We start from the raw sequence: 22,208 nt of genomic DNA, 5'->3' as shown, positions 1-22,208 counted from the left end.
CTGGCACCTTAAAAACGAACTAATGCATCCAGAGGGTAGATGTGCTGCAGTAATGAAAACATCTTCGCAATGTGTATTTGTGATGTTTGTCCCAAACATCTTCACAATGTGTATTTGTGATGTTTGTCCCAAACATCACAAAGAACACACAGGTCAAGAAATTCATGGTTAGTCCTTGCTGTAATCCCAGTACCAGGTAACACTAATCTGGCTCTGTCTCAGGCTCCTTTCTCTTTCACTGACTTTCTCCACAGAGGAGAGTGCTCTGTTCTTGTGGGACTGGAGCCTTAGGAGCAAAGCAGGAATATCCATTAAGTGTTCCTCCTGTGAAGAAACATTGTTGGGTAATGGTACAGCCCAACTGAGAGGGAATTCTCCCCCTGGATTAGGGAGAGTGTGGACAGATATAAGCAGCTGTATCAGATATTGCAAAACAATGTACACATCCCTGGGTTTTTGTTGGGATTATTGGCCATAAACCAGTTAGTTCTCTGCATGGTGGTGTGTGTCAGGTGATGTGACTGGATGCAAAACCTCCCCTGCTCATGGGTCTAGGCTGGGAGTTCTCCTGCCTTCTGCAGGGCTGTTTCATGTAGCCCAGATCTAAACTCCTGTCAACCTGGCCAGGGTTCCAGGGCTGGTGGGACAGCTGCAAGAATGCCCTGAGCTGCACCAGTGTGTCCCAAAATAGGCTCTACCACCCAGTGTGCAAGAGGCCAACCCAAACCCAGAGTTGAGGTATTTGATTTCACCTATTTACAGTTCTGCACTGGATGGCAAATCCACAAAGCCAGCATGACAGCTGTCAAAACTTTTCACTACTTATATATTTTAGCAAACAAAAGGCATTAATGTTCATTGGCCACAAGTTACCTAGATCTCATATCAATTAGTATTCTATCTTCCATTGTTTAATGATTCTTCTGCTTCCCATGCTAATTAGTCCAGTCTTAGTCTTTCTCTTCTTTTGGGTTGGTGGGTTTCCTGGGTCTGTGGCCATGAGTAGGTGGTCACAATCTGCCCCTGACAAAACTACATTTTACCTGCTTGGAGCTGATTCAACCCAATTGCTGAGTTAGCTTTATTCGTTTCTTCCTTATCTTAGGGATTCTGCCTAATGTCCTTGTAACCCATAAATCCTGCATTCCTTGTTCCCGCTAACAGTAGCACATCCTTCTTCCCAAGCTTTGTTAACCTCCCATTAAGTCTGAGATCATCGGATCAAGCCTTAAACCTTAACAAGACAATTCTACCAACAAGTAATTGTTGGTAGACAGCGCTTAGAGCCTATTAGCTGCTCTCTGCTCGGGGACTAAATCTCCTTTCTTTTTGCTTAGGTCTGAAAGTACGCAGAGATCAAACATCAGATAACATCCTTCTTAAGGCAATTTGTAGGCGTTTAGCGGCGCCGGTGCAAGTGCGGGCGGTGCGGCCCCGCTCCGGGCCGGCAGCGGGCGCGCTCGGCCCCGCGGCGGCGGCTGGCGGGCCCGCGCGGACGTGGCCGCGGAAGTGGGTGGCGGGGCCGGGCCGTGCCACGCCGGGACGGGACGGGCTGGGCTGTGCGGTGCTGAGCTGTGCTGAGCCGCTCCGAACCGAGCCGCGCTGCTCCCGTGCGAGCCGCATCTCGGCCGACGGAGCCATGTCGCGGGGCAGCGGGAAGGGGCTCAGCCTAAAGGACAAGCTGGACGGGAACGAGCTGGACCTGAGCCTTTGCGACCTGAATGAAGTGCCGGTGCGGGAGCTGGTGAGCCTCCGGCCGTAGGCCCCCCGGCGGGGGTGGGGACCGGCTCCCGATCCCCGAGAAGGGGCAGCGTAGGGCAGCCGGATGTGCTGGGGGCTTGTGACCTGGCCTGCAGGTATTTAAAGCAGTGAGGTTCTGTGTCCCGCGGGCCCGGCAGCCGCTAGTTACTGCTGTCCTGGGATAAGAACCTCTTTGGACACAGAGATGGATCCGGAGATGACGTGGCCTCGGAGCAGCCGCGGGGGATGGATAGACTGACGCGGGAGAAACCGCAGAGGCCGAAGCAGAACAGGTGTCAGAGGGGGTCGGGTGAATGTCCATGTTCATTCAGTGCCTTATTTGTCTTTCAGGCCGCTCTTCCGAAAGCTACTGTCTTGGATTTGTCCTGTAACAACCTCATTTCCTTGCCGGTAAGGTGCTAGAGAGCCTCCGTGGGGATGAGTCTGCTGGGAAATATTTGGAAAGATAGCTGGTGCTTCAGTAGAGGCTCACCAGGCACTGTGGAACTGGCACTTTCGCTGCCCTGGGGTGGCTGAATGACTCAGTTGTCAGTGACAGGTCAGTGCTGGCAGTGGATTTGGCTGAGGCAGGAGAGAGTACAGGGTTGAACTGTGTGAAGATTGCAGTACATTCCTTCCAGAGCATCCCCAAGTGAATACAGAGGAGTTTCATCAGCAGTGGAGATTTGGGTTTGTTTCTGTCATATTGTCATCCATAACCTTCTTGGTCTGTCTTATCTGTCCCACTGTGTCTCACCTCCATCTTCCAAGGCAGAGGAGGAGAGCGATTTTCCTCCATCACAGTCTTGTAGTATGTCAAGGATTTGTGCCTGATTTGAGGTGCAAGCTGTCTCCACGTACTTCCCACTTAGGTTCTTCCATAAAGGTGCTGACCAGCTTTCTCTGGGTTTTCTTTGTTTGGGTTTTAGTCAGACTTCTGCAGTTTGATGCATCTGGTGAAACTGGATTTGAGTAAAAATCGGTTGCAACAGCTGCCCTTGGACTTTGGCCGCCTGGTCAATCTGCAGCACTTGGACCTCCTGAACAACCGCTTGGTCACCCTGCCAGTCAGCTTTGCACAGCTCAAGGTAAAATTGTTTGCTGGGCAGTTACATAAAACTTTGGGATGCAGCCCAGGGTCTTGTGATCCTGCTCAAGTTGATTTCTCTGGTAAAGCATCCATCCTGCTGACTACCCATTTCAAAATTCAGCTGGGTCTGCACCGCAGCCCAGTAAAAATCCTCTCAATCTATTGAAAACATCCCTGCTCATCTTCTGTACCTGTTTCATGAATGTGAAAACTAAGCAGTTCTTTGCTTCTGCTTTGGATCTCTTAAATAATTCCAAGACTGCTGTGCTCTTACAGCCTCCCCTTTGTTGTGCCTTTTTGCAGAACCTGAAGTGGCTGGATCTGAAGGACAATCCCCTGGATCCTGTCCTGGCAAAAGTGGCAGGTGACTGTCTGGATGAGAAGCAGTGTAAGCAGGCTGCTGTCAAGGTAAGGAGTCTCATTTTATTCTAATTTATTTTTTTCCTTTCATGGCTTTGCCAGTGATTCTTCCTCTGTTTGCTTAGCAAGCTGGGCAGCTGCTGCAGGAGCATGAAGTTTTTTTAGGGAGTGAGGTGCAGGTCCACTGCATTGACTCCCCTACTGCTGTGCCTGTGGAGAGCAAACACCTGGCTGAGGAGGATGCTTCTCCATTTGTGGAGTTAAGAGAGGATTAAATGCTGGTTGCCAAGAAAGGAGGCATAATCAGACATAGTAATCCATGCTTGTGCTGATAGTACAAAAACTCTGGAGAAGTTCTGGCAAACATAAATAGAAATGTTCTGTGATCCTCTGAATCACTGAGCACCAGTTTGCCATGTTTGTTTTTAATGAGAAGATTTGTTTTTTAACAACAGAGACTCACATAAGTTGTGAGTTCTTTTCAGAGCCGTAGCTGTAGGGATAGGTGAGGGTTGGGGGTCAGCCCCAGCTGCCTATCCTCAGCTACATTCCATCTGTTGTGCTCTGAACTGGCTGTGCCACTAGGCTTCTGCACAGCCCTCAGGTTGTTTTCTTGGCTATTTAAGGTACTGCAGCACATGAAAGCAATCCAGTCTGAGCAAGATCAACAACGGCAGCGGAAACTCCAGGCAGAGAGAGGTAGGGACAAAGAGCCCCCACGTGCTGTCTACTGAGGACTGCTCTTGGTCTAACACACCCAAACATTCTGATCACCATTTAATAAATTGCCATCTAACGCATACTTGTAGCCACCCAAACCCAAAGTACTCAGGGAATAGTAGGGTAAAAGGGCTGGAGGGAGAAATATAGCAGGGGGATAGTGTATGTGATTTCTTGGCCTGAGGAATAGTTAAATCTCTAGAAGGAATGTGCTATAGGTTACCTATAAAACATGAAAGAAAAGCACAGCAAAATGCAAGGTATGTAATACTAAATAAAATTATAATAAAAAAGGATAGTTGTTTAATTGGTTTCCTCATTCCAGTTGGGATAATAAGGTAATAAGGAAAATGGCAGTGACAACCCTTTGCATAAAAGGGAAAAACTTGCTGTTAACCCCCAGAAATGGAGAAGAAGCGTGAAGCAGAACAGCGAGCAAAGGAGGCTCTGGAGAGAGAACTGCGGAAGCGAGAGAAGGCAGAGGAAAAGGAGCGCAGAAGGCGAGAGTACGATGCTCAGAAAGCTGCAAAACAGGAGATGGAAAAGAAAACTAAAAAGGAAACAGTGCACACCCGAAGTAAGTAGTGTCTATTTTGGGTGGGATTGTGTCAGGTTTCATTGTCATTAGATTGTGATGCTGCCAGAATTGCTTTCATGCAGGCCAGGTACTGGGAGACTGGAGAATGGTGGGAGAGGGTAGGGTGGAACTTATAGGAATTCTCATAAACTCTGCTGCTGTGCCCTTTTCCCCTTTTCCTATGTTACTATGAACTGTAAAGCTACAGGTCATGAAGTTCTCCAGCTGTTCCTAATGAGAACTTCCCTCCACTCATTTTTTCCTTATGTCTACTGAGCTGCATTTGCATAATCAGATCTTGTGCAACACAGAGGTGCTTTACACCCCCTTCACTGCTGCCCATGATCTGAACTGGATCTGAAACTTTTCATTCTAAGCAGTTACATCCTGCACATCTACTTATTTATCAGAGCTAAGTGATGAAAATTCACAACAAAAGCCAACTGCAGCAGAGGATTAAGTATCTTACCTGAACAGTTTGTTTGTGAGCGTAGCCTGTTATAGTTGATTAATTCCTCACATTCTGTCCTGTTCACGTTCTCACTGCAGAGCCGGCCTCCAGCTCCCGTCCCCCTCAGCCTCCCCGGCACAAGCCCTCGTGGTCGCGGTCAGTGCTGAGAGTCCTGCTCTTTGTGCTGCTCTGCATCCTCTGTACCCTGGCTGCCTGCAAGCTGACGGAGCTGCAGCATCAACCTCTGTGTGTCAGCGTGAACACGCTCTACGAGGACGTGGTGGCTGCTCTGCAGAACCACAAAACCCTGCAGAACATGCTACAGCACAACTCGCACCAGTGATTGTCCTGGATGGGCACTTGCTTCATCAGCATCTCCTTCCACCATCTACGCAGCCAGAATTCCTATGGAATTGTGTTCTGATGAAACTGCTTTGAACCAGTCAGTGTTGGTTTGCTGGTCCACTCCACAGAGCAGAGCTATTGTTCAAACTATCTTTGTTGTGCATGTCTCTCAGTTGGCCTGTAACTCCCATTATTTGTGCACATTAACCTAAACTTATTACCACTCCTTGCCTCCAAGTTGTGTCCACCAGGATCGTGAGGTACAGGAAGCTGACAGTCTATAGGAATGGGAACAAGCAGCCCTCACATCATCTGGGTGAGACAGCTGTAGCTCTGAGCTAGAGGTGGAAGGTTTTTAATACATATCCATTCCTTGCTCTCATTTCTGTTTGTGCTAAAAATGGTGGTATGGCTGTATGGGAATAATACACTAAGGCCACACTCCAGGACCAATTACAGGCATGTAGGATGGCTGTGCATCCCTATGTTGGAGCAAAGAGGCTGATGTGCTATTGAAAGAAGCTGAAAATTTTCAATACAATAGTTTTCATGGCAATTTGTCTGAACTGGATGTTTATATTATTAACATAGTTTTCAATTTAATTAGGCCTTTTAGGAACAGCCACAAATGATTTCCAAGTACATGGGAATAATTCCTGCCTGCTGCAGCTGCAGAAGCAGCACTGGGTGGCACTGTGGGAGCATTGCTGGCAGGAATGGGAAGCCTCGGGGCTGGGGAAAGGCTGGGAGGTTTGGCGGTTTGCATCTCAAGAGGAAAACTCACCTCTGCAATGGTCTGTGAATTATTTAGAATTTCCTTAAAAATTATTTAAAATTCATTTTAAAATTTCCTTAACTCCCATCAAGCAGAAGTTTTTCATATCCTTAAGAGCTTTGTGAGTTCTTAAAATGAAGTGCAAGTTTCAGAGAATATCTGTGCTACAGACTCCACTGAGACATTCTACACTGGTCTCTAGAATCATTCCCTCTTCTCATACCTGGGATTATTGCTGCCAGAAGCAGTGCTATGGGGAAACCATCACAGCAGTAAACCCTCATTTTTCTGTAACCTGATGATAAGATTGTGGTTCCCTGAATATCGCACAGGAGAGAGCAGCAGCACAAGTGTCAGATTAAAGGAAGGAAGGGGTGCCTCTGCCTCAGGAGGGTGCATGTTCTCAAAGCTTCCTTCAAACACCTTTAAGCTTTGCTTTGGGTGTCTAGCTCATCCCATTCTTTAAAATATCCTTACTCTCTATCCAGAAATGTTCAGGAAAATTGCAAACAGCATCTAAAGCAATGTTTCCTCCATGCAGCCCTTCCTGCCAACATCCAGATAAGTGTTACATAAGTTGGCGAGCATGGGCTTATACAATTTAGAGATTCAGGTTAGCAGCACTTCTGGTCAGGCCAGGGCTCCAGCTGGATGCCTGGAACAGGGTAGGTAGGGATTTTTCCACTGGAGGCAGCAGGGTTCCAAAGAGTTAACTTCCACACATGGGATGCAGTTTAATTCTCAGCAATGCTGTTACAAAAACCCTCAGCTGTCCTTGTGTGCACACAAGTGCTGCTGGCTGCATGGACAGGCCATGGTCCCCAATCTAATTAAAAGGAAGCTTTTTCTGCCAACTGTTTAGACCTCATAATTCCAGCACATATAATCAGATTTCAAGACCTTCTCTAGATTAAGCCATCTGGAGACTGAATCAGAGCACTCTAAACTTGTATCTGAAAATTAGTCTTACTCATTCCCATCTGCTACAGCAGAACAATGAGAGACTGTTTTGCGAGGTAAAGTTCTTTCACCTCGCTAGAGCAGGTGCTGGGGGGGCAGCACCATGTCGCTCTAGCTTCAGGATTTGTCCCAAAGGAGGGAGAAGGCAAGTCCTTGCAGTTCAGGAGAGCAACAGGAAGTATTCCTTTTAGCAGAGGACCTACCTGTCTATATTCAAGACGCCATGTTAAGAAGCAAAGGTTATTCTTCAAAATTATTTATTTTATAGAAAGACAAATAAAACAACATCAGTACTATAAGCTGTGTGCAACTCATGTGCTTAGGGAAGATGTTCACCATCTTTCTTGTGTAAGCTGCTATTCAGCAACTTTATCCAACTTTTTTCCTTCTACAATAAAGTCTTAATGTGTTTCAAGTCTTTAAACAGGGATCAATGAGTGTTATCTAAGCACTTCTTCACAGAAGAAAACTGAAAACTTGACCAAATAGTAAAAACCCTTATTCCCTGGAGCTACCCAGTGAAATCCAAAATGGAACACTTAACTGAACAGTACAACCCTTTTTCCCTGTGCTACCCAGTAAAATCCAGACAGAGGTCGGGATCGTGGGAAGTCATCTGCAGATAGATGCGTCGGGATAGTTCCGGCCCAATGCGCCGGGAGGTGGCCGTCACACCCTCCCCACGGTGCACAGGGATATTGGCCAGCATGTTCTCCCGCTCCTGGTCCGAGGAGCATTTCTCATAGGCCTAAAATAACACAAAGGCAACAACAGGATCACCCACTTGCATCCATTGCTCAAAAAACCAATCAAAGCTATGCACCTGTACCTGCTCTGCCCTTCCACAGTGTCCACTCATTTTTCACTTGGTCTCTGCCCAAGTCCCATCTGTGAGCTTGGAGAGTGAAGCCAGTGCTGCTCCCTCAGTGGGAAGCCAGACCAGTGGATGCCAAGGAATCAGTTCCTTCGCTAACTTACTGAACCGCTCATGCAGAATCACTGTGTCTAATTTAATACTCATTAAATTATTTCTTCCACTGCCTGCATGAGCTGGCTGCCTGCACACAGTGCTGGGTATCCCTGAGGTATCCTCACCTGGATCAGAAGCTGAGGAGAAGGGTAGGCAGACACGATAGCCTCAGCCATCTCAGAGCTGACACGGTTAAATTGCTGTATCTGCCTCTTCCAAACTTTCAAGAGACCCTTTCCAGAAGGATCCACCTTCACCCCTCTGCAACAATCCTTCTCCAAGTAGAAAGAGAACCCTGTGTTCTCTCGCTCTCGCCTAGGGAGAACAAGAAATGGAGGAAGCAAATGAGACAATGAGGCTGTGAAGAAAATCCTGTCCCTGCCATCTGTTGTCAGAGCGCTGTCCCCCACTTGAGCTGTCAGAGACACAACCGGCATCAAAGAAAACATGAAAAATTTGACCCTGTTTTCTTTATATGCACTAGCAATTTCTTTAAGACCCAGATTGCTCCTGAAAAATAAACAATCCCATACTCAGCAGCAATCCTGACACAAGCCAACTTGCAGACAAAGTGGTAAACAAGAATTCACATTCTGGCTGTCAACCATAACAAAGCACTTTTAGATGTCATTTCTAATGAGAGCTCATCTCTTGTCATAGCTGACATGAAAATCCAGCAGCTGCTGTGATAGGAATGCCAGGATTGCGTGAGACTGCGCAAGATGGCTTTCTTAGCTATCACTGTGCAACAAGCTGCTGTCCTCCCTTATCAATGGAAAGAATCAAGTGGTTCACTATCAGGCATGTCTCTTCATTACACACTGAAGCAGAAAATCTGGCACTCTAAGATCTCAGGAATGCCTTAGCGTACCAGAAAATCTGGCACGCTAAGGCATTCCCTTCCCACTCCAAAAACCTGACTCAGAACAAAAGCTCTACTTGATGTCAAGGCTTCAGTGTGAAACCCGAAGGTGGTGAGACACCAGAACAAATTGCCCAAAGAAGCTGCAGATACTCAGCGAAGTTGCGGATACCCCATGCCTGGAATCATTCAATGTCAGGTTAGATGGAGCACTAAGCAACCCAGTGTAGTGGAAGATGTCCCTGGCCATGGCAGGGGGTTGGATTAGATGATCTTTATGGTCCCTTCCAACCCAAACCAGCCTGTGACTATAAAACCAGGGTTTGTCCTGACCCCTCTGTGGGCAGGATATCAATTTCAAGAACAAGTCCTTTGTTGAAGGAGCTGCAAGAGCAGATGCTCTGTCACCTGCACCTTTAGGAACCATTATACCCTGTGTTGTACCTGCTATTCCTTCCCAGTAGCTCAAAGTGCAGCCTCTCCAAAGGTAGGACCAAATCTCCTCTGCTTACTCACTTGTATGGTGCTTCAGCCACAGCTTTTGTGAACATAGTGGCATATTCCCCAAGCTCCTCACTGCTCTCAAAAATGCTGATTTGGACTTGTGTGCTCAGCTGCAGATCCACCAGGGCCTGTATCACCATTGGGAACAACAAATGGCACAATCAGTCTTGCTGCATCAAATTCCCTATTTGTCTGAAGCAGAAAAGGGTCACAAACCTCCTGCTGTAGGACAAGAACCTTCACTCTCAATTTTGGGAACAGTTAGGACACTGAAGTATTTAGGGGCAGTCTGTCTCCTGACAGTTAATATCACCTCAGTGTCCTCTAAGCTGCCTCAGCTCCTCTGTGGCTCTTGTTACGAACAAGCCACCGCCAGTGGCCTTTGCCAATGGGCCATGAAGGGCAAGAGGTGCTGCGACTGACATCAGTATCCAGGTGAATGAGACACATCAGTCTCTGTGGAAACAGGTACATGACTGAGCAGTGGGGAGCTGAACCCAAAGACTTCTGTCCATAGACTGATGGACAAATGAATGAAAGCCACGTACTCCCATGTACAAAATTGTGTGACTGGGTCAAATGTTCAAATACTGGGAGACAACAGATGATGGTTGCATGTGTTTTAAAAGCACTCACTTCTTTCACATCCATTCTGGATAAGTCCAAGCTAGAATCCTTAGCTTCCTTTTTTCTCCTTTCTCCCCGTTTCTCTTGATTCCCACTTGTGGCTGTCTGTCGCAGCCTTTGTTTTGGCTGAACTTGGAGAGACCTAAAAAGAGTAAAGTAAGACTGGGGTGACAGTCTGGACCTTTGCTTCTGTTTCTGTATAAAAAGTGGTGGAGCAGTTCTGGGAATACCTCTTATACTCCAGTCTTTGCTAGAAAGAATTAACATAAACACCTATGGCATTTTTCAAGCCCAGAGAAAACACAGAAACATTTGGAGGGAAGAAGTCTGACCTGAAATAATTTTCTACTCCAACTACTGCCAGAGCCAGAATTCTCCCAGGCATTTTCTCCATCATATGAGCCACATAGCTCTGCAGGGTCTCCTTCTGCCTTTCTGCACAGCCATCAGCATTCTACAAAGATGAATGAGAAAAATAAGGAGTTAAACAATGTTGAGGTATACAGAGAAGCACAGCAAATTATTGCCCTGGTTGTAGGTCTGCCGAAAGAAGGAAAAAAAACCAAAAAACCAACCCACTTGATGTAACAATGTAACTCTTCAGGGGAATGTGTGAAAATTTTTAACTAGCAAGAAAGCTTGTCAGAACTTTACATTATACAGCCCATTAATGGCTTCTACACCCAGATTTCTGTTTCAGTGAAACCCTGCATTCCTCCCACACCAAAACCTTCCTGCCACTAAGAGGGATGGCAAAACACTAGTTTTACATCAAGGCATGTTCAGGAGCACAAAAGTCATAAGCATCCTCACTTGCTTGTAGCTGTGAGCCATGGACAAAAACTCCTCTAAGCCAAGCAGAACCAGAACATTTGGTTCTTCTGTCCATTCATCTCCTCCTCCCATCTGTTCAGATATGAAAACAAACAGGCCATAGTCTGTTTAGAATTCACTCAGACTCCCACTCAGATCTCTGAGCAGGGAAATTAGAGGGTGTTCACTTGGGTTGCTAAATACAATTACTAATGACTGCAAATAACACATGAGGAAAAGGACGAGATTATCAAAATTTTGCTCACATACCTGTGATGTCTTTCTCCTCCAGGTGATGCTGCAGGGAACAGCGTGGTTCTCAAACACACAGGAATAATTGGCAGCCTGCAAAGCACTAAGGATCTGCTCACCACCTTCTACCTGTAAGATGACTGAAATCGATGCATGGGTCAGGCCTCCAGAGAGGAGACAACAGTCAGTAGAAGGCAGCAGCAGGCTGTGAGGACAACTACCTGGATCTAGCACCACTGTTATGTATTTCTGGCACTCTCCTGGCCGCTGAGCCTTCAGCATCTTGGCAACGGCTCTCTTCCTCTCTTTCTCCTCCTCCTGCTTCCTCCTCTTTGCTTCTTGCTCTTTCCTTCTCTGCCACGCATTCTGGCAGATTGCCTCCCGTTCCTTCTGACTATATTGTCGCTTCTTAAGAGGGAGTGATGTTTCTGGCCTTTCTCTGCTTACCGGGGGGCTACTAGGCCTGTCAGAGTCGACTGGCAAGGAGCACAAGGAGGATCTCTCAACACCGTGTGTACCAGTCTCACTATCACAAACTACTTCTCTTGACGGCGTCGGGTCTTGCCGAAGCCCTTCGCTCCCAGGAGCCATCAGGTCACCACTAGCACAAAGCCCAGATGCCTCACCTTCATCATAAGCGCCCAGGTTGAAAGGCTCAGGCTCCGCTCCCACCCTCATCTTGACCCTCTCGTGCAAAGGGACAACGTCCACCCCCTCTTCGCTCCCGCTGCTCACCATCTTGACAACCTCTGCCACTTCAAGCTCAGGAGATGGCGACCGCGGGCGGCTCGGCTCGCCGAGGCATGGGGACGGCTGCAGCAGGTAGGCGAAGGAGGGCAGGTTCTCCTCCTCGCTACTCTCAGATCCCGACTCGCTCTCCGCCATCTCCCCCGTCTCCTTAGGGGCACCCGCGCCCGCCTGAGGGGAAAGCCCGCGCCGGCCGCTGGTTGGCCCGGAGGCGCGTGCAGTGGGCAGCGATTGGTCCGAACGCTAGCGAGGGCGCTAGCGGACCAATTGCGTCCCAGCACGCGCGCGCGCGCGTCGCCTTCCCAGCGGGCGGGCGGGGGAAGCAGCGCCATCAAGATGGCGGCGCTGGGACGGCTGTGTGAGTGTGGGCCTGTGTCACCTCATTACCCTCTGCGGGGTGGGGAGCGGCGGTCTGGCCTTGGAGCGGGAGGGATGAGCTAGGGAGAAGGTGCCCCAGGGAGGTCACCCCGTGGGACGTCGCGCCTCTGGTGGGACGTCACCACCGATAGCGCGAGGCCGAGGCTTTCGCCTTTGCTTGGAGCTGAGGCTGTGGTGATGGCGACGAGCGGGTTTGTGTATGTAAAACTGTAGCTATGCTTCGTCTTGTCTAATTTCCTATAAATCGTAAAATCTCAAAAGCTTTACGTAATGGGTCATGTCCTAAAATTAATGGGGTTTTGTACCCTTTCCTCAACAGTCTTTCTTAGAATTATGGACAAGTTTGGGTTGGAAGGAATCTTAAAGGTCATCTTGTTCCAATTCCCTGCCATGGGCAGAGATGCCTTCCATTAGACCAGGTTGCAGTAAACCCTATCCAGCCTGTGATTGAACACTTCCAGCAGTGGGACATTTCTAGCTCACTGAGTACCCGTGATGATTTAATTAGGTTAAACTAGTGGTTTTGCTCAGGTTAAGGAAACAACATAACCACTGTTCTGCACTAACCTGCTGCTTAACGGACTAAATAGAGGAATTCAGAAAAATTAGGGTTGTCTCCTACCTGCATAAGAGGTGGCACTGAAGAGAATTTTAAGATAACGATGCCTTGGGTTGGGGGGAAACTTAAAGATAACCCAGTTCCTACCCCCTGCCATGGGAAGGGACACCTTTCACTAGACCAGGTTGCTCCAAGCCCTGTTCAACCTTAAACACTTTTCTTAAACTGGGAGGGTTAATGAAAAAAACTGTGCTCCAGACTCTGTTTTTGCCACTCCCAGGGCTCTCTATTCCTTCCTAGAGCCTTTAATCATAGAATTACAGAATTATTAAGGTTGGAAAAGACCTCCAACAAGTTCAACCTTTATACTCCTTCGGGATACTCCTCACACTCTTCCTGGCTGGTCATAGATGTTTATATATTTTCCAGACTTGGAGTCTGCTTATTTATAAGATTTCAGGATGTAACTGTGTGAGTGAGTGCCATTTGGTCAAAAGGGAAACTGAAACAAATCACAACCCATCTTTTCTCAAAGCACTGTAAGAGCAATCCACAGCAACCAATGACACCTGTGCTGCATTTTATGAGAATGAAACAGAAATTTGTGCACATGATTTAACATGGTTGCTGAGAGTTTTATTCTTACCTGGGCAGCAGCAGCATTTGAGATGTGGCCTTTTTTCAAGGAACTTAGGCTCTTTTGGTCTAATCTATCTTGGAAGTACTTTTTGTTTCTTCCAGGGCTTTCCTTTGCCTTTAATTTTAAAGCCTGTCTTCCTTTACATCTGACAGAAGGAATTATGTATGATAGTTTTTCCAGCTGATGTTGTTCTTTCTCCTAACCTAGTTCTAACCACTCACCATACAAGCTTGGTTGCTGTCAGATGGGCTTCTAAGAAAAGTGGGGGCAGCTCGAAAAACCTAGGTGGCCGCAGCCCAGGGAAACGCTATGGGTTCAAAAAAGTCGAAGGTAGGTCTCAGTGTCTTATTTACATTTCACTGGGAGCTTCTCTCCCCTGCTATGTGTCAGTTGTTGAGTGTTTCAGGAAGAGGTGGGCAGGGCACTTTTCCAGGAGAAAGAAGGGGAGGATCAGTGAAACCTCATGATCAAGGGTTGTTGGTGGGAGGGCAGGGTGAGTCAGCTCCCCCCACCATGAGCCCGCCGGCTGCCAGCCAAAATTGCCTACAGAAAATGTACTTTGGTTCTAACTTTGCCTCTCCAAAGAGCCCAGGAGGAGGGAACACTGTGAGACACCTCATAACTGCACTGCACTTTCCCCCCCACACTGAGTGGAAAAACTGAGCATTTCCAGTGTTTACAAAGGAGAGAATTACAAAGCTTAGCAGAAGCCAAAGTGCAGATTCTTGCAGTTGAGTGCTTAATAATTACTAGCTTTGCTGATGGAAACATATCAATGTAAATGTAGTAAAACAAATGCCTTCATCAGCCAGAAAATGCCTTGTACCCTAGAAGCAATCTTTTCAGAGATTTGACTTTTTGCCATGGTCTATCCATTGCCCTTTTATTTCCTGCTAACAGCATTTTTGTTCAGATGCTTTTAACATTTGAAGTAATTTTTCCTTAGAAAATGCCTACAAAAGCTGGGATTTATAAGTCCCAGAATCATTTGTATTCTGCAAGGGCTCTGGAAGCTCTTTCTCTGCAGCCTGACTGTGTCACTCTGTTGCAGGTGCATTTGTCCATGCAGGAAACATTTTGGCTACGCAGCGGTTGATCCGCTGGCATCCCGGCGCTCACGTAAGGCCTTTTCTCTCTATTTGGTTCTCAGAGAACAGCAGTCCCCACCCCCCCAGAGCCCCACACTCACTGCCTCCTCTCTTTCAGTCTCATTCTTAATGCTCATCCTTGTGTTCTGTGGTGTTAGTCACAGAGCCTGCTCAGAGCCTCACCTGTGTTCATGGGACTCAGGAAGGTCTGCAAGTAATTGCTGTCCCAAACACTTCTGTGACCTGACTGGGCACTTGTGCTTCAGGGTGGAATGGGTGTTTCATACTGAGCACCATTGCAAACTGGTTGCTGGAAACAAGTTGTGTGGTTTTATTTAAAAAAATAAAGCAACAGATGCTGTTGAAGCCAGGATATCAAACAAGGCAGACCAATGCTCAGATCTGCTTTAGTTGTGGATGTCCAGCCTCTCCTTTCTAATGCTCCTCATCCTCTCCCAGGTGGGGATGGGCCGTAACAAGACACTCTATGCACTGGAGGATGGGATTGTGAGATACACCAAAGAGGTCTACGTGCCCCCACCCCGCAGCAGCGAGAGCAGGGATGTGATCTGCCAGCTGCCCAAAGGAGCAGTCCTTTATAAAACTTTTATCAGTGTTGTCCCTACCACAGAGGTAGGAAGCTTCAAACTCGTCAACATGCTGTGAACCTGCTGTGTCATGTGGGCACAGATGGAAAGGACCTCTACACTGTACTGGCATCTGAGGACAAGAGTGGCTCTGAAGATACCATTCTAGGATTTGGTTTTGTTCCTGAAGTGCTTGTGATCTGTGTTCTGAGATCATCTGCTGGCATTTTTATGAGTGTTTAATAAATGCTGTGGGGCAGCTGAAGGTCTTGGCTGCTCATGGAATATGTTACCATGGTCATGTAGTATCTAGAGAGCCTGGTCTGTTGTGCCATTGGATGAATTCCCTCTACAATCACTCTTGTGCCAGTACTTGTCCTGCTAATAATTCCCTCTATTTTTGCTCATTTTTAGTCATTACTGTTCTATTTGTACCTTAATTCACAATACTACAGAACAGATCCTTTTCCACATGCACCTATGCTGTGTACCTGGAAGCTGGATTTTTCCCTCTAGCTCACTCACCTCAATGCTTAACTTAAATATCTGAGTGTGCCATTCACTGGCCATGTGAGGCAAGTTCACAGGCCTAATTCTAGCTCATTACTGAGTTCAGGGGGCCTGGCAAGATGCCCAAATTGGGACTAGTATTTGAAGCCTCAGCAGCTGGAGGTGTATGATAAAGCATTATCCAGGATACTCATCCTTTTATCTTTGAGTCATTTTGTGACATTTTTGAGCTTATATTGCTCAAAATAAAGGACCCTCAATGTGTTGTGCCCAAACTGATCTCATTTTATCTACAGGTTTGTAAACAATTTGAAACATTGACTCTGCAGTAGAAAACAGGTTATCAAAATCAGTAGTGTAAGGACACCAGTGTTGACATTATTTAGACAATTCTGCTCTGCAGAAGACCAGGTGAACTGGGTCAGCCACGTGTCCACCTGTGCTTCACATCTTCATGTAGACCTCCAGCTGTTCAGTCCGTGCATCTGTCCTTTCCCAGCCTGCAAATCCAGTCCCATGGTTCATCTTGGTGGTCTCTATTTGGGTATAACCCATGGAACCTCTCCAGATCCGTGTGTGGGCTCTGTACAGAACTGTTGTCAGTCACAGAGGCTGTTGGTGCCAGAGCATGCAGCAGTGCTCCAAAGCACATCCCTTCTGCCACTCACAAGGTGAGGATTTCCACCTGGCAGGTAATCCAGATACAGTAAAGCACTTGATAACCTAAGAAACAGGTGAAGCAGCACAATTCCACCAGTGCCTGAGGTCTGATCCTTTGTACAGCCAGCAGTGCTGCCTCACAGAGGTATGAAATGCTGCTCCTGAGGAGCTCTGGCCTAGCAGACATTCCCCTTGGCTTTGCCCTGTGCAGCTCCAGCAGCTAGACCTTTGCCTTTGGTGTTTGCCAGACTGAGCAGATGTCCCTGGTTCCTCTGCTCAGCGCAGTACCCAGCAATGGCTCTGTGGTTGTTCTTGTGCTGCAAGAGGGATGTCACTGGTGGCTGGGTTGGTCTTGCCTATGTTTCAGGTGATTGTGGATCTGGGTGAAGGTTTGGCCATTCACTGTGGAGGAAAACGGTATCCCAGGCACTTCAGTTGCTGACAGCACAGGAAGCAGCAGTACACTGAGGCCAAGGCCTTACACCGCAGTGTTCCGCTGAGTTTGGTAGCTGAGGGGGGCATGGAAAGGGTCTGGAACACCATGTCTGTCCAAGGTCTCTGAGCTTATTCCTGTTCCTGAGAAAGCTGGAGGATGCCTCAGAGCATGCTCATAAGGAGGTGGCATCTATTGAGGAGAGAGAAAGAGCATTACAGCGGATCAGAAATAACCGGGAGATTATCCCACCTCTTCTTACAGAGCAGATGAAAATGCTCACAACTGCCACCAGCCTGAAATTAAACCCCCACAGTCCCCCAGCGCAGCCAGCTGTAGGCTGGGGAACACCTGGAGATGAGAACATGGCACAAACCTGCTGAGAGACACATTCTCACCTCACACTCTGTGCGATGTTCCTGCTCTTCCCTGTTCCCTTTCAAGGACTTGGCAGAAGGCCAGAACAAACTTGACTTTTATTGGGAGAGGCCTGTCACTTGTTTTCCCTTGACTAAAGAAAAATTACTAGGATTTACACAAGTACCTACAAACCAGGTGTTGTACCCAGGTTTTGGCACCAAGTCTCACTGCACAGAGAGAGGAACCTCCAGGCCTTGTCACATTTCTTTTGGCAGAGCTGTGCTAGCTTTCTTCCCACAGGTGACAGGAAGTGGCGTGGCAATGTTGTGGGAAGAGCTTCCAGTGCTGTTCCTCAACTACTTGTCTTTGGAGCTTTACCTTCCTGTGCCCTCAGTGCCCAGGTTTCATGGAATTAGAAAATGGTTTGGGTTGCAAGGGACCTTAAAGATCATCCAGTTCCGACCCCTGCATGGGCAGGGACACCTTCCACTATATCAAGCTGGAACTTTTCAGGTATTAGAAATAGCTCCAAACACTGAGTGGCAAGGGCTAACTATGCCAGGCTTTATGGTGCAGCTTTAAGAGCTCAAAATCCAGGTAAATCAGTGAACTTCTAATGCTTCACTTGGGTTTCAAAAGTTTTTGTCCTGCTTTAGACAATGAGGTCTCTGAACGGGAGCATCTCAGGATGCTGCCACAGGACCTACTTAGCAGGATGCACTCACTTTTCTCTGTTACATTGTGGGAGTGCAAATCTTAACTATCATAACAAGCAAAGCCTCCTGCTCATAAATAAGCCATAAACACTTCAAGGTAATACCAAGCCATGTCCCCAGGAGTGTCCTGCAGGGAGAAGGAAGCAAGAACCCATGAAAGCCTTAGAGATCCAAAAATAACACTCCCAGCCTGGACTTGTATGGATCAGGTGATCTGAAGAGCCTGCTGTTTCTCCGTGGGGTTCTGCCCTGCCTCCTGGTACAGGCATTTCTGCAAATGCACCGGGGGAGGAGAGATGGATCATTAACCAGCACAGATGTACACCAAAGGAGCCTCCTGATACACTTTGTGCTTTCCCAGAGATAAAAGCTATCTGGAAGGCAATCACAGAGCACAGAGTCCTCAGCTACCACCAACTGTGAAGCAAGACACAGATATGAACCACAGTGGTGACTGCCATGGGCTTCTGCCAGCCTCCCACTCCAGGGAGGGGAGCTCACCTCCTGGGATGGCTCTGCCCACAGCCCAAACCTGTCGGCAATCATCTGATGGATTTCCCGCTGGCGATCTTTCTTCCGCACACTCTCATAGCTGGGCAGGTGGGGCTGCTCCCAGGACGGGAGCTGGTACGTGCTGGGGGGTCCGACACAGAAGAGCTCATCTCCCTAGAAATGTGCATTCCCAGAAAAGGGTCAGTGTGATGGTGACTCTCATCACTAGAAGTTTATGTCCTGGTGCAACCTTGAGTTAAGGGTTCAGGGTTCAAAGCTGTAGGTACTTGTAGGCTCCTTTGAACACCCAGAGAGGATATCCACCCTTGCAGGGGGCAATTACACCACGACCTGCACTGCAGGATCCCAAGCCCCCAGGATCTACCACTGGCACTTCATGCACAAACCCCTCAGGGCACTGTGGTATCCTCTGCAATATTCCTTCCCTCCACATGCTGCCTGCCCCTGGGGTTTTTACATACTGGCAGCACTTCCCAATGTTGTGGGATAGCACCAGAAGATGCTGCCCAGCACCTTTTGCCCCAGGCAAACTCCATAACCAGAGTCTCTCTCCAAGCCCATAAGCACCATTCCCACCCAGCTCCCAGCAGGGACCCTGCCATCACCTGCATGCCAGGGTTCTCAGCAGTGCTCTCCAGCCGTGAGGCTCCATGCTGGGGTCCCACCAGCTGCTGGCTGCTGCTGAAGTAGGGTGGGGGGCGGTCCTGGAATGAGGAGGACATGAACAAAACCAAAATTCCCTCCCATCCTTCCCAGCAGAGAGCAGAGCTCAACCAGCTCTCATGGGACAGCAAGACCCTGGCAGAGGAAGAGTTGCTCCCTCCTGCAGCTCTCAGTGCTGGCAGCAGCCCCTGCCTGTTCAGTGACACCAAGAGCTCCAGGACATCTCCTCTGGCAGCACAGGGTCTGCTCCAAGGGCTGGAGCCAGCAGGAGCAGAGCACAGCCAGTCTGGGCCCCAGGGCACGGTTTCATTGAAAATCAGCATAACCATCTCTTTTTGGGGTACAACAAAAAACAACCCAACTATTCCACTGGTGTAGATAAGAGCTCCGTCACATGCTCAGGGTTACAGAATTTGTTAGCTCTTATCTACTGAGCTTGTAATTTCAGGATAATGCAGCAAGCAAATCTACAGGGCAACAGTTGTGCTGTTCCCAAGCTGTCTTGCTCTAGTTAAACTGGATTCCCTGTCAAGGTATTGAGCAACAGTGAGCAGAAATCCTGTTCACAGAGAACAGCCCCTCGAGCCAGAGCCACGACTTGAGCCATGGCTTTACCTTGCTCTAGGAAAACCCCATATCAGCCCCCCAGAAACCAGAGACTCTCAGGGCAACCAGGGATGCGCAGGGAGGACTATGAGGATTTACTGTTGCTCTTAACAAGCAAGGAGCTGTTTGTCTTGGCCCTACAGCACAACTACAGAAGCTGCAGGAAAACAGCACCCAATTGTTCATTCAATAACTCATGAGCAAAACTAGTGCAACTATTCCTGCACAAAAGCTGCCTCACACACTACAACTGCTTCTCTTTTTCTGAAGGAAATACATTATATGTTCCCTTTCCTTACATAATTCTTTGCATCCATCCTTCCGCACAGTCCTTTGCTAAAGGCAAGATGCCTGCTTGAAGTTTCCACCTCAGAGCTCAGGGAGCATGCCACACTGCCTCAGAGAGCAGCTCCACAGGGCAAGGGAGCACAGCAGCAGGGTCTGCTCCCAATGTGTGTGCCGTGGGCAGGCAACAGGAGGGAAGAGAGGGAAAGGAGTGGAGACATCAGTGCAGCCTATTTCCACTGTGATTTCTGGTGGGGACTTCTCAGCCTGTACTGGACTATTAGATTTACCTTTCATAGCACTAGTCTCTCCACCCCTTGCTAGTGAGGCTGAATGTCCACTCTTCTCCCAGGGACTGCAAAGTGGTACCTGCAGCCCTTCCCTCAAAAGCCATCCTTGCAGCTCTGGAGGCTGAGCTTTCCCCAGGCAGGCACTGCCACAAAAGCAACACTGGCTACACACACTGCTCTTTTTCCATCAGCTTCCCTAGTTGAAAGCCAGCCCTAGGAAATTACAGATGCAAGCGAAAGGGCTTTGTGTCTCACTGCTCCTTCCCCAGGAGCTGTGCACAAGAGAGCCAGTTGTCAGGGATGCGGGTGGCTTTGTCTGCCTTGCTTGCCCTCAGCTTCCAGCTCCCTTCCCTGCTGGGCCCCTTCCTATAAAGCACAGCCCGACCCCACACATGACTATGCAGGGGGAGGAGAACCTCCCTCCCGAGCTGTGTGGAGAGCAGGGAAGCCTTTTAGTATTGGGCCTTGGAGATACAACCACAATGGCACAGCCAGGCAGGACTGGGTGGGTGGATGGATGGATCTCCTGGATAGAGTGGGAGCAAGGAGGTGGCAGAGCCCAGCTCTGCTTGGAGGACCCACACCCATCCACAGTCCCAGCCAGGCTGCAGGACAGTAACCTGGCAGTGCAGCCCCACAGACCTAGCACAAGGCAACAGGAGCTTGGGGGACAGAGGGGGACTTGTGGGCAGGAGGAAGAGAGGAAGGACTCGGAGGACACTCACATACTGGCTGGGGGTCTGGAAAAGGCGGCAGGAGCAGAGGAATTGGCAGCACATGGGGTCACGGTGGTACAAGAGCAGCAGCAGGATGAGGATCGCCACAATGAAGACGGAGGTGGACACCGCTGCCAAGAGACGGGAGAGGCGAGAGAGCCGGTGGTTCGACGGGCCCGCGGGCCTCCTCCAGCCGCCCGCTCTTGCCCCGCGGCTGACGCTTGGAGAAGACCCTGGGAAGCCGATTCCACCTGCTGCCCCTCTCAAGAGCGCTAAAGCCCCTTTCTGCCCGGCATCTCTCTCCCTACCAGACGGTGAGCGACCTGCAGAGCCAGGAGGGGCTCACCCCATCCTGGACCGCGGCGGCGGGGACCGTTCCGCGGGGACCGGCACCGGCACCCACCGTCTCTCGCCCGGCGCTCTCGGCTCCCTCAGCACCACAGCCGGGCGCACCGGTTCGCCAGTGTTGCGGTCTCCCGGGAACCCGCGGCTCCCCCCGGCCCACCCGCGGATCCGCGGAGCCCATCCGCACCCCCAGCCCCCGCCGCCGCCCCGCTCCGGCCCCAGTCCCGCGAGACAGCGGGACCCCCCGGATTAGAACCGGCTGCTGCAGCGACCTCTCCCCCGCCCGTCCGCAGGTATCGCCTTATCGGCACAGCCCGGGAGGCACCGGCAGAGGCCGATCCCGCCCGGCGGCCGCCCCCGCTTCGCTCCCGGCACCACCGGAGCCCCTGCCCGCCACTCACTGGCGGCGATGACGATGGCCAGGACGTTGTTGTCCATGCTGGCACTGGCGGTCGCGGTGTGGCCCGAGGCCTCCGCGGGCTGCGCCATCCCGACCCCGCCGCCGACAGCCCCTGCCCGCCGCCCGCGCTCACAGCCTGCGAGGGGCGGGCCGGGGCGGGGTCCCGAGCGAGCGCGCTCAGCCGCGGCGCTCCCGGGGCTCCCCCTTCGGACTCACGTCAGGGCCAGCCCGGCTCAGCCGCGGGTGCCCCGGCCTCGCGCCGCGGTTAGCAGAGTGCCGCGGTGCCGGCCGAGCGGCAGCCAGGCCGCGGGTCACTCACTGCCGGGATCAGCGCTGCCCCGCTCCTGCAGAGGGAAGGCTGGCCTGTGCCGCAGGAGGCTCCTGGCCCCGCAGGCAGCAGGAGGTGCCCGCTCATTAGCCGATTAACACCTTAATTAAGTGCCATGTAAACGCTAAGTATCTGGTACCTTCAGGGCAGCCGCTGCCAGGGCGTAACCGGACTCAGCCCGTCGCTCCGGGTCACTCCCGAGCTCTCACTCTCCAGCCACAGGTTTTGAAAATCTCAAGCTTGATTTTAGGTTACACATCACCCATCTGAGGAAGGCGACCCTGCCCCAACACCTGGTGCCAAGGGGGGACTGACACTCTCACCGGGTACGGCCGAAC

At 49.8% G+C, this 22,208-nt stretch overlaps 4 protein-coding genes across 7 annotated transcripts; 2 read left to right on the top strand and 2 right to left on the bottom strand.

Annotated features, from left to right (window-relative positions):
- The first annotated feature begins 1,633 nt into the window (after positions 1 to 1,633).
- On the top strand, positions 1,634 to 5,839 carry LRRC59 (leucine rich repeat containing 59). 2 transcript variants are annotated; one of them, XM_036394382.1, is made up of 7 exons: positions 1,634 to 1,732; positions 2,092 to 2,151; positions 2,670 to 2,828; positions 3,134 to 3,238; positions 3,817 to 3,889; positions 4,314 to 4,487; positions 5,037 to 5,839. In XM_036394382.1, exons 1-7 carry the CDS (start codon positions 1,640 to 1,642, stop codon positions 5,279 to 5,281), a joined length of 909 nt encoding a protein of 302 aa, XP_036250275.1. In that variant the 5' UTR covers positions 1,634 to 1,639; the 3' UTR covers positions 5,282 to 5,839. The 2 variants fall into 2 exon arrangements, with proteins under 2 accessions (XP_036250275.1, XP_036250273.1); XM_036394380.2 differs by having other exon boundaries at positions 1,634 to 1,744.
- A 1,419-nt stretch (positions 5,840 to 7,258) lies between these two features.
- EME1 (essential meiotic structure-specific endonuclease 1) lies at positions 7,259 to 11,931 on the bottom strand. 2 transcript variants are annotated; one of them, XM_036394378.1, is made up of 8 exons: positions 11,268 to 11,931; positions 11,065 to 11,186; positions 10,795 to 10,887; positions 10,314 to 10,435; positions 9,991 to 10,123; positions 9,367 to 9,482; positions 8,114 to 8,303; positions 7,259 to 7,766 (listed from the first exon to the last, which is right to left on the bottom strand). In XM_036394378.1, exons 1-8 carry the CDS (start codon positions 11,929 to 11,931, stop codon positions 7,590 to 7,592), a joined length of 1,617 nt encoding a protein of 538 aa, XP_036250271.1. In that variant the 3' UTR covers positions 7,259 to 7,589. The 2 variants fall into 2 exon arrangements, with proteins under 2 accessions (XP_036250271.1, XP_036250272.1); XM_036394379.1 differs by lacking the exon at positions 10,795 to 10,887 and having other exon boundaries at positions 11,065 to 11,864.
- A 180-nt stretch (positions 11,932 to 12,111) lies between these two features.
- On the top strand, positions 12,112 to 15,342 carry MRPL27 (mitochondrial ribosomal protein L27). Its single transcript, XM_036394377.2, has 4 exons — positions 12,112 to 12,151; positions 13,578 to 13,700; positions 14,422 to 14,489; positions 14,918 to 15,342. Exons 1-4 carry the CDS (start codon positions 12,130 to 12,132, stop codon positions 15,122 to 15,124), a joined length of 420 nt encoding a protein of 139 aa, XP_036250270.1. The 5' UTR covers positions 12,112 to 12,129; the 3' UTR covers positions 15,125 to 15,342.
- Positions 14,766 to 21,675, bottom strand: LOC118693645 (uncharacterized). 2 transcript variants are annotated; one of them, XM_036394375.1, is made up of 5 exons: positions 21,544 to 21,675; positions 20,807 to 21,030; positions 18,843 to 18,941; positions 18,226 to 18,390; positions 14,766 to 16,840 (listed from the first exon to the last, which is right to left on the bottom strand). In XM_036394375.1, exons 1-5 carry the CDS (start codon positions 21,629 to 21,631, stop codon positions 16,694 to 16,696), a joined length of 723 nt encoding a protein of 240 aa, XP_036250268.1. In that variant the 5' UTR covers positions 21,632 to 21,675; the 3' UTR covers positions 14,766 to 16,693. The 2 variants fall into 2 exon arrangements, with proteins under 2 accessions (XP_036250268.1, XP_036250269.1); XM_036394376.1 differs by having other exon boundaries at positions 20,807 to 20,928.
- Between the last annotated feature and the right edge of the window lie 533 nt (positions 21,676 to 22,208).

This window comes from Molothrus ater, chromosome 19 (assembly GCF_012460135.2).
Source record: "Molothrus ater isolate BHLD 08-10-18 breed brown headed cowbird chromosome 19, BPBGC_Mater_1.1, whole genome shotgun sequence".
NCBI lineage: Eukaryota > Metazoa > Chordata > Aves > Passeriformes > Icteridae > Molothrus > Molothrus ater.
Note: the sequence above shows the minus strand (reverse complement) of the source record. Positions and strands in the feature narration are given on the sequence as shown.

What these genes read in the sequence shown, in the direction of transcription:
- EME1 (XM_036394378.1), bottom strand. Translation starts at nt 11,931, where the DNA reads ATGGCGGAGAGCGAGTCGGGATCTGAGAGTAGCGAGGAGGAGAACCTG. An exon ending in GGAGGAGAAAGACATCACAG is followed by an intron (nt 10,888 to 11,064) that starts GTATGTGAGCAA and finishes ATATCTGAACAG; the next exon opens with ATGGGAGGAGGAGATGAATG. An exon ending in GGAGTAGAAAATTATTTCAG is followed by an intron (nt 10,124 to 10,313) that starts GTCAGACTTCTT and finishes TACTCTTTTTAG; the next exon opens with GTCTCTCCAAGTTCAGCCAA.
- MRPL27 (XM_036394377.2), top strand. Translation starts at nt 12,130, where the DNA reads ATGGCGGCGCTGGGACGGCTGT. An exon ending in TGGGTTCAAAAAAGTCGAAG is followed by an intron (nt 13,701 to 14,421) that starts GTAGGTCTCAGT and finishes ACTCTGTTGCAG; the next exon opens with GTGCATTTGTCCATGCAGGA. An exon ending in GCTGGCATCCCGGCGCTCAC is followed by an intron (nt 14,490 to 14,917) that starts GTAAGGCCTTTT and finishes ATCCTCTCCCAG; the next exon opens with GTGGGGATGGGCCGTAACAA.
- LRRC59 (XM_036394380.2), top strand. Translation starts at nt 1,640, where the DNA reads ATGTCGCGGGGCAGCGGGAAGGGGCTCAGCCTAAAGGACAAGCTGGAC. An exon ending in TCAGCTTTGCACAGCTCAAG is followed by an intron (nt 2,829 to 3,133) that starts GTAAAATTGTTT and finishes GCCTTTTTGCAG; the next exon opens with AACCTGAAGTGGCTGGATCT. An exon ending in GAAACTCCAGGCAGAGAGAG is followed by an intron (nt 3,890 to 4,313) that starts GTAGGGACAAAG and finishes GTTAACCCCCAG; the next exon opens with AAATGGAGAAGAAGCGTGAA.
- LOC118693645 (XM_036394375.1), bottom strand. Translation starts at nt 21,631, where the DNA reads ATGGCGCAGCCCGCGGAGGCCTCGGGCCACACCGCGACCGCCAGTGCC. An exon ending in GGCCATCGTCATCGCCGCCA is followed by an intron (nt 21,031 to 21,543) that starts GTGAGTGGCGGG and finishes TCGGCTTCCCAG; the next exon opens with GGTCTTCTCCAAGCGTCAGC. An exon ending in GGGCAGAGCCATCCCAGGAG is followed by an intron (nt 16,841 to 18,225) that starts GTGAGCTCCCCT and finishes TCTCCTCAATAG; the next exon opens with ATGCCACCTCCTTATGAGCA.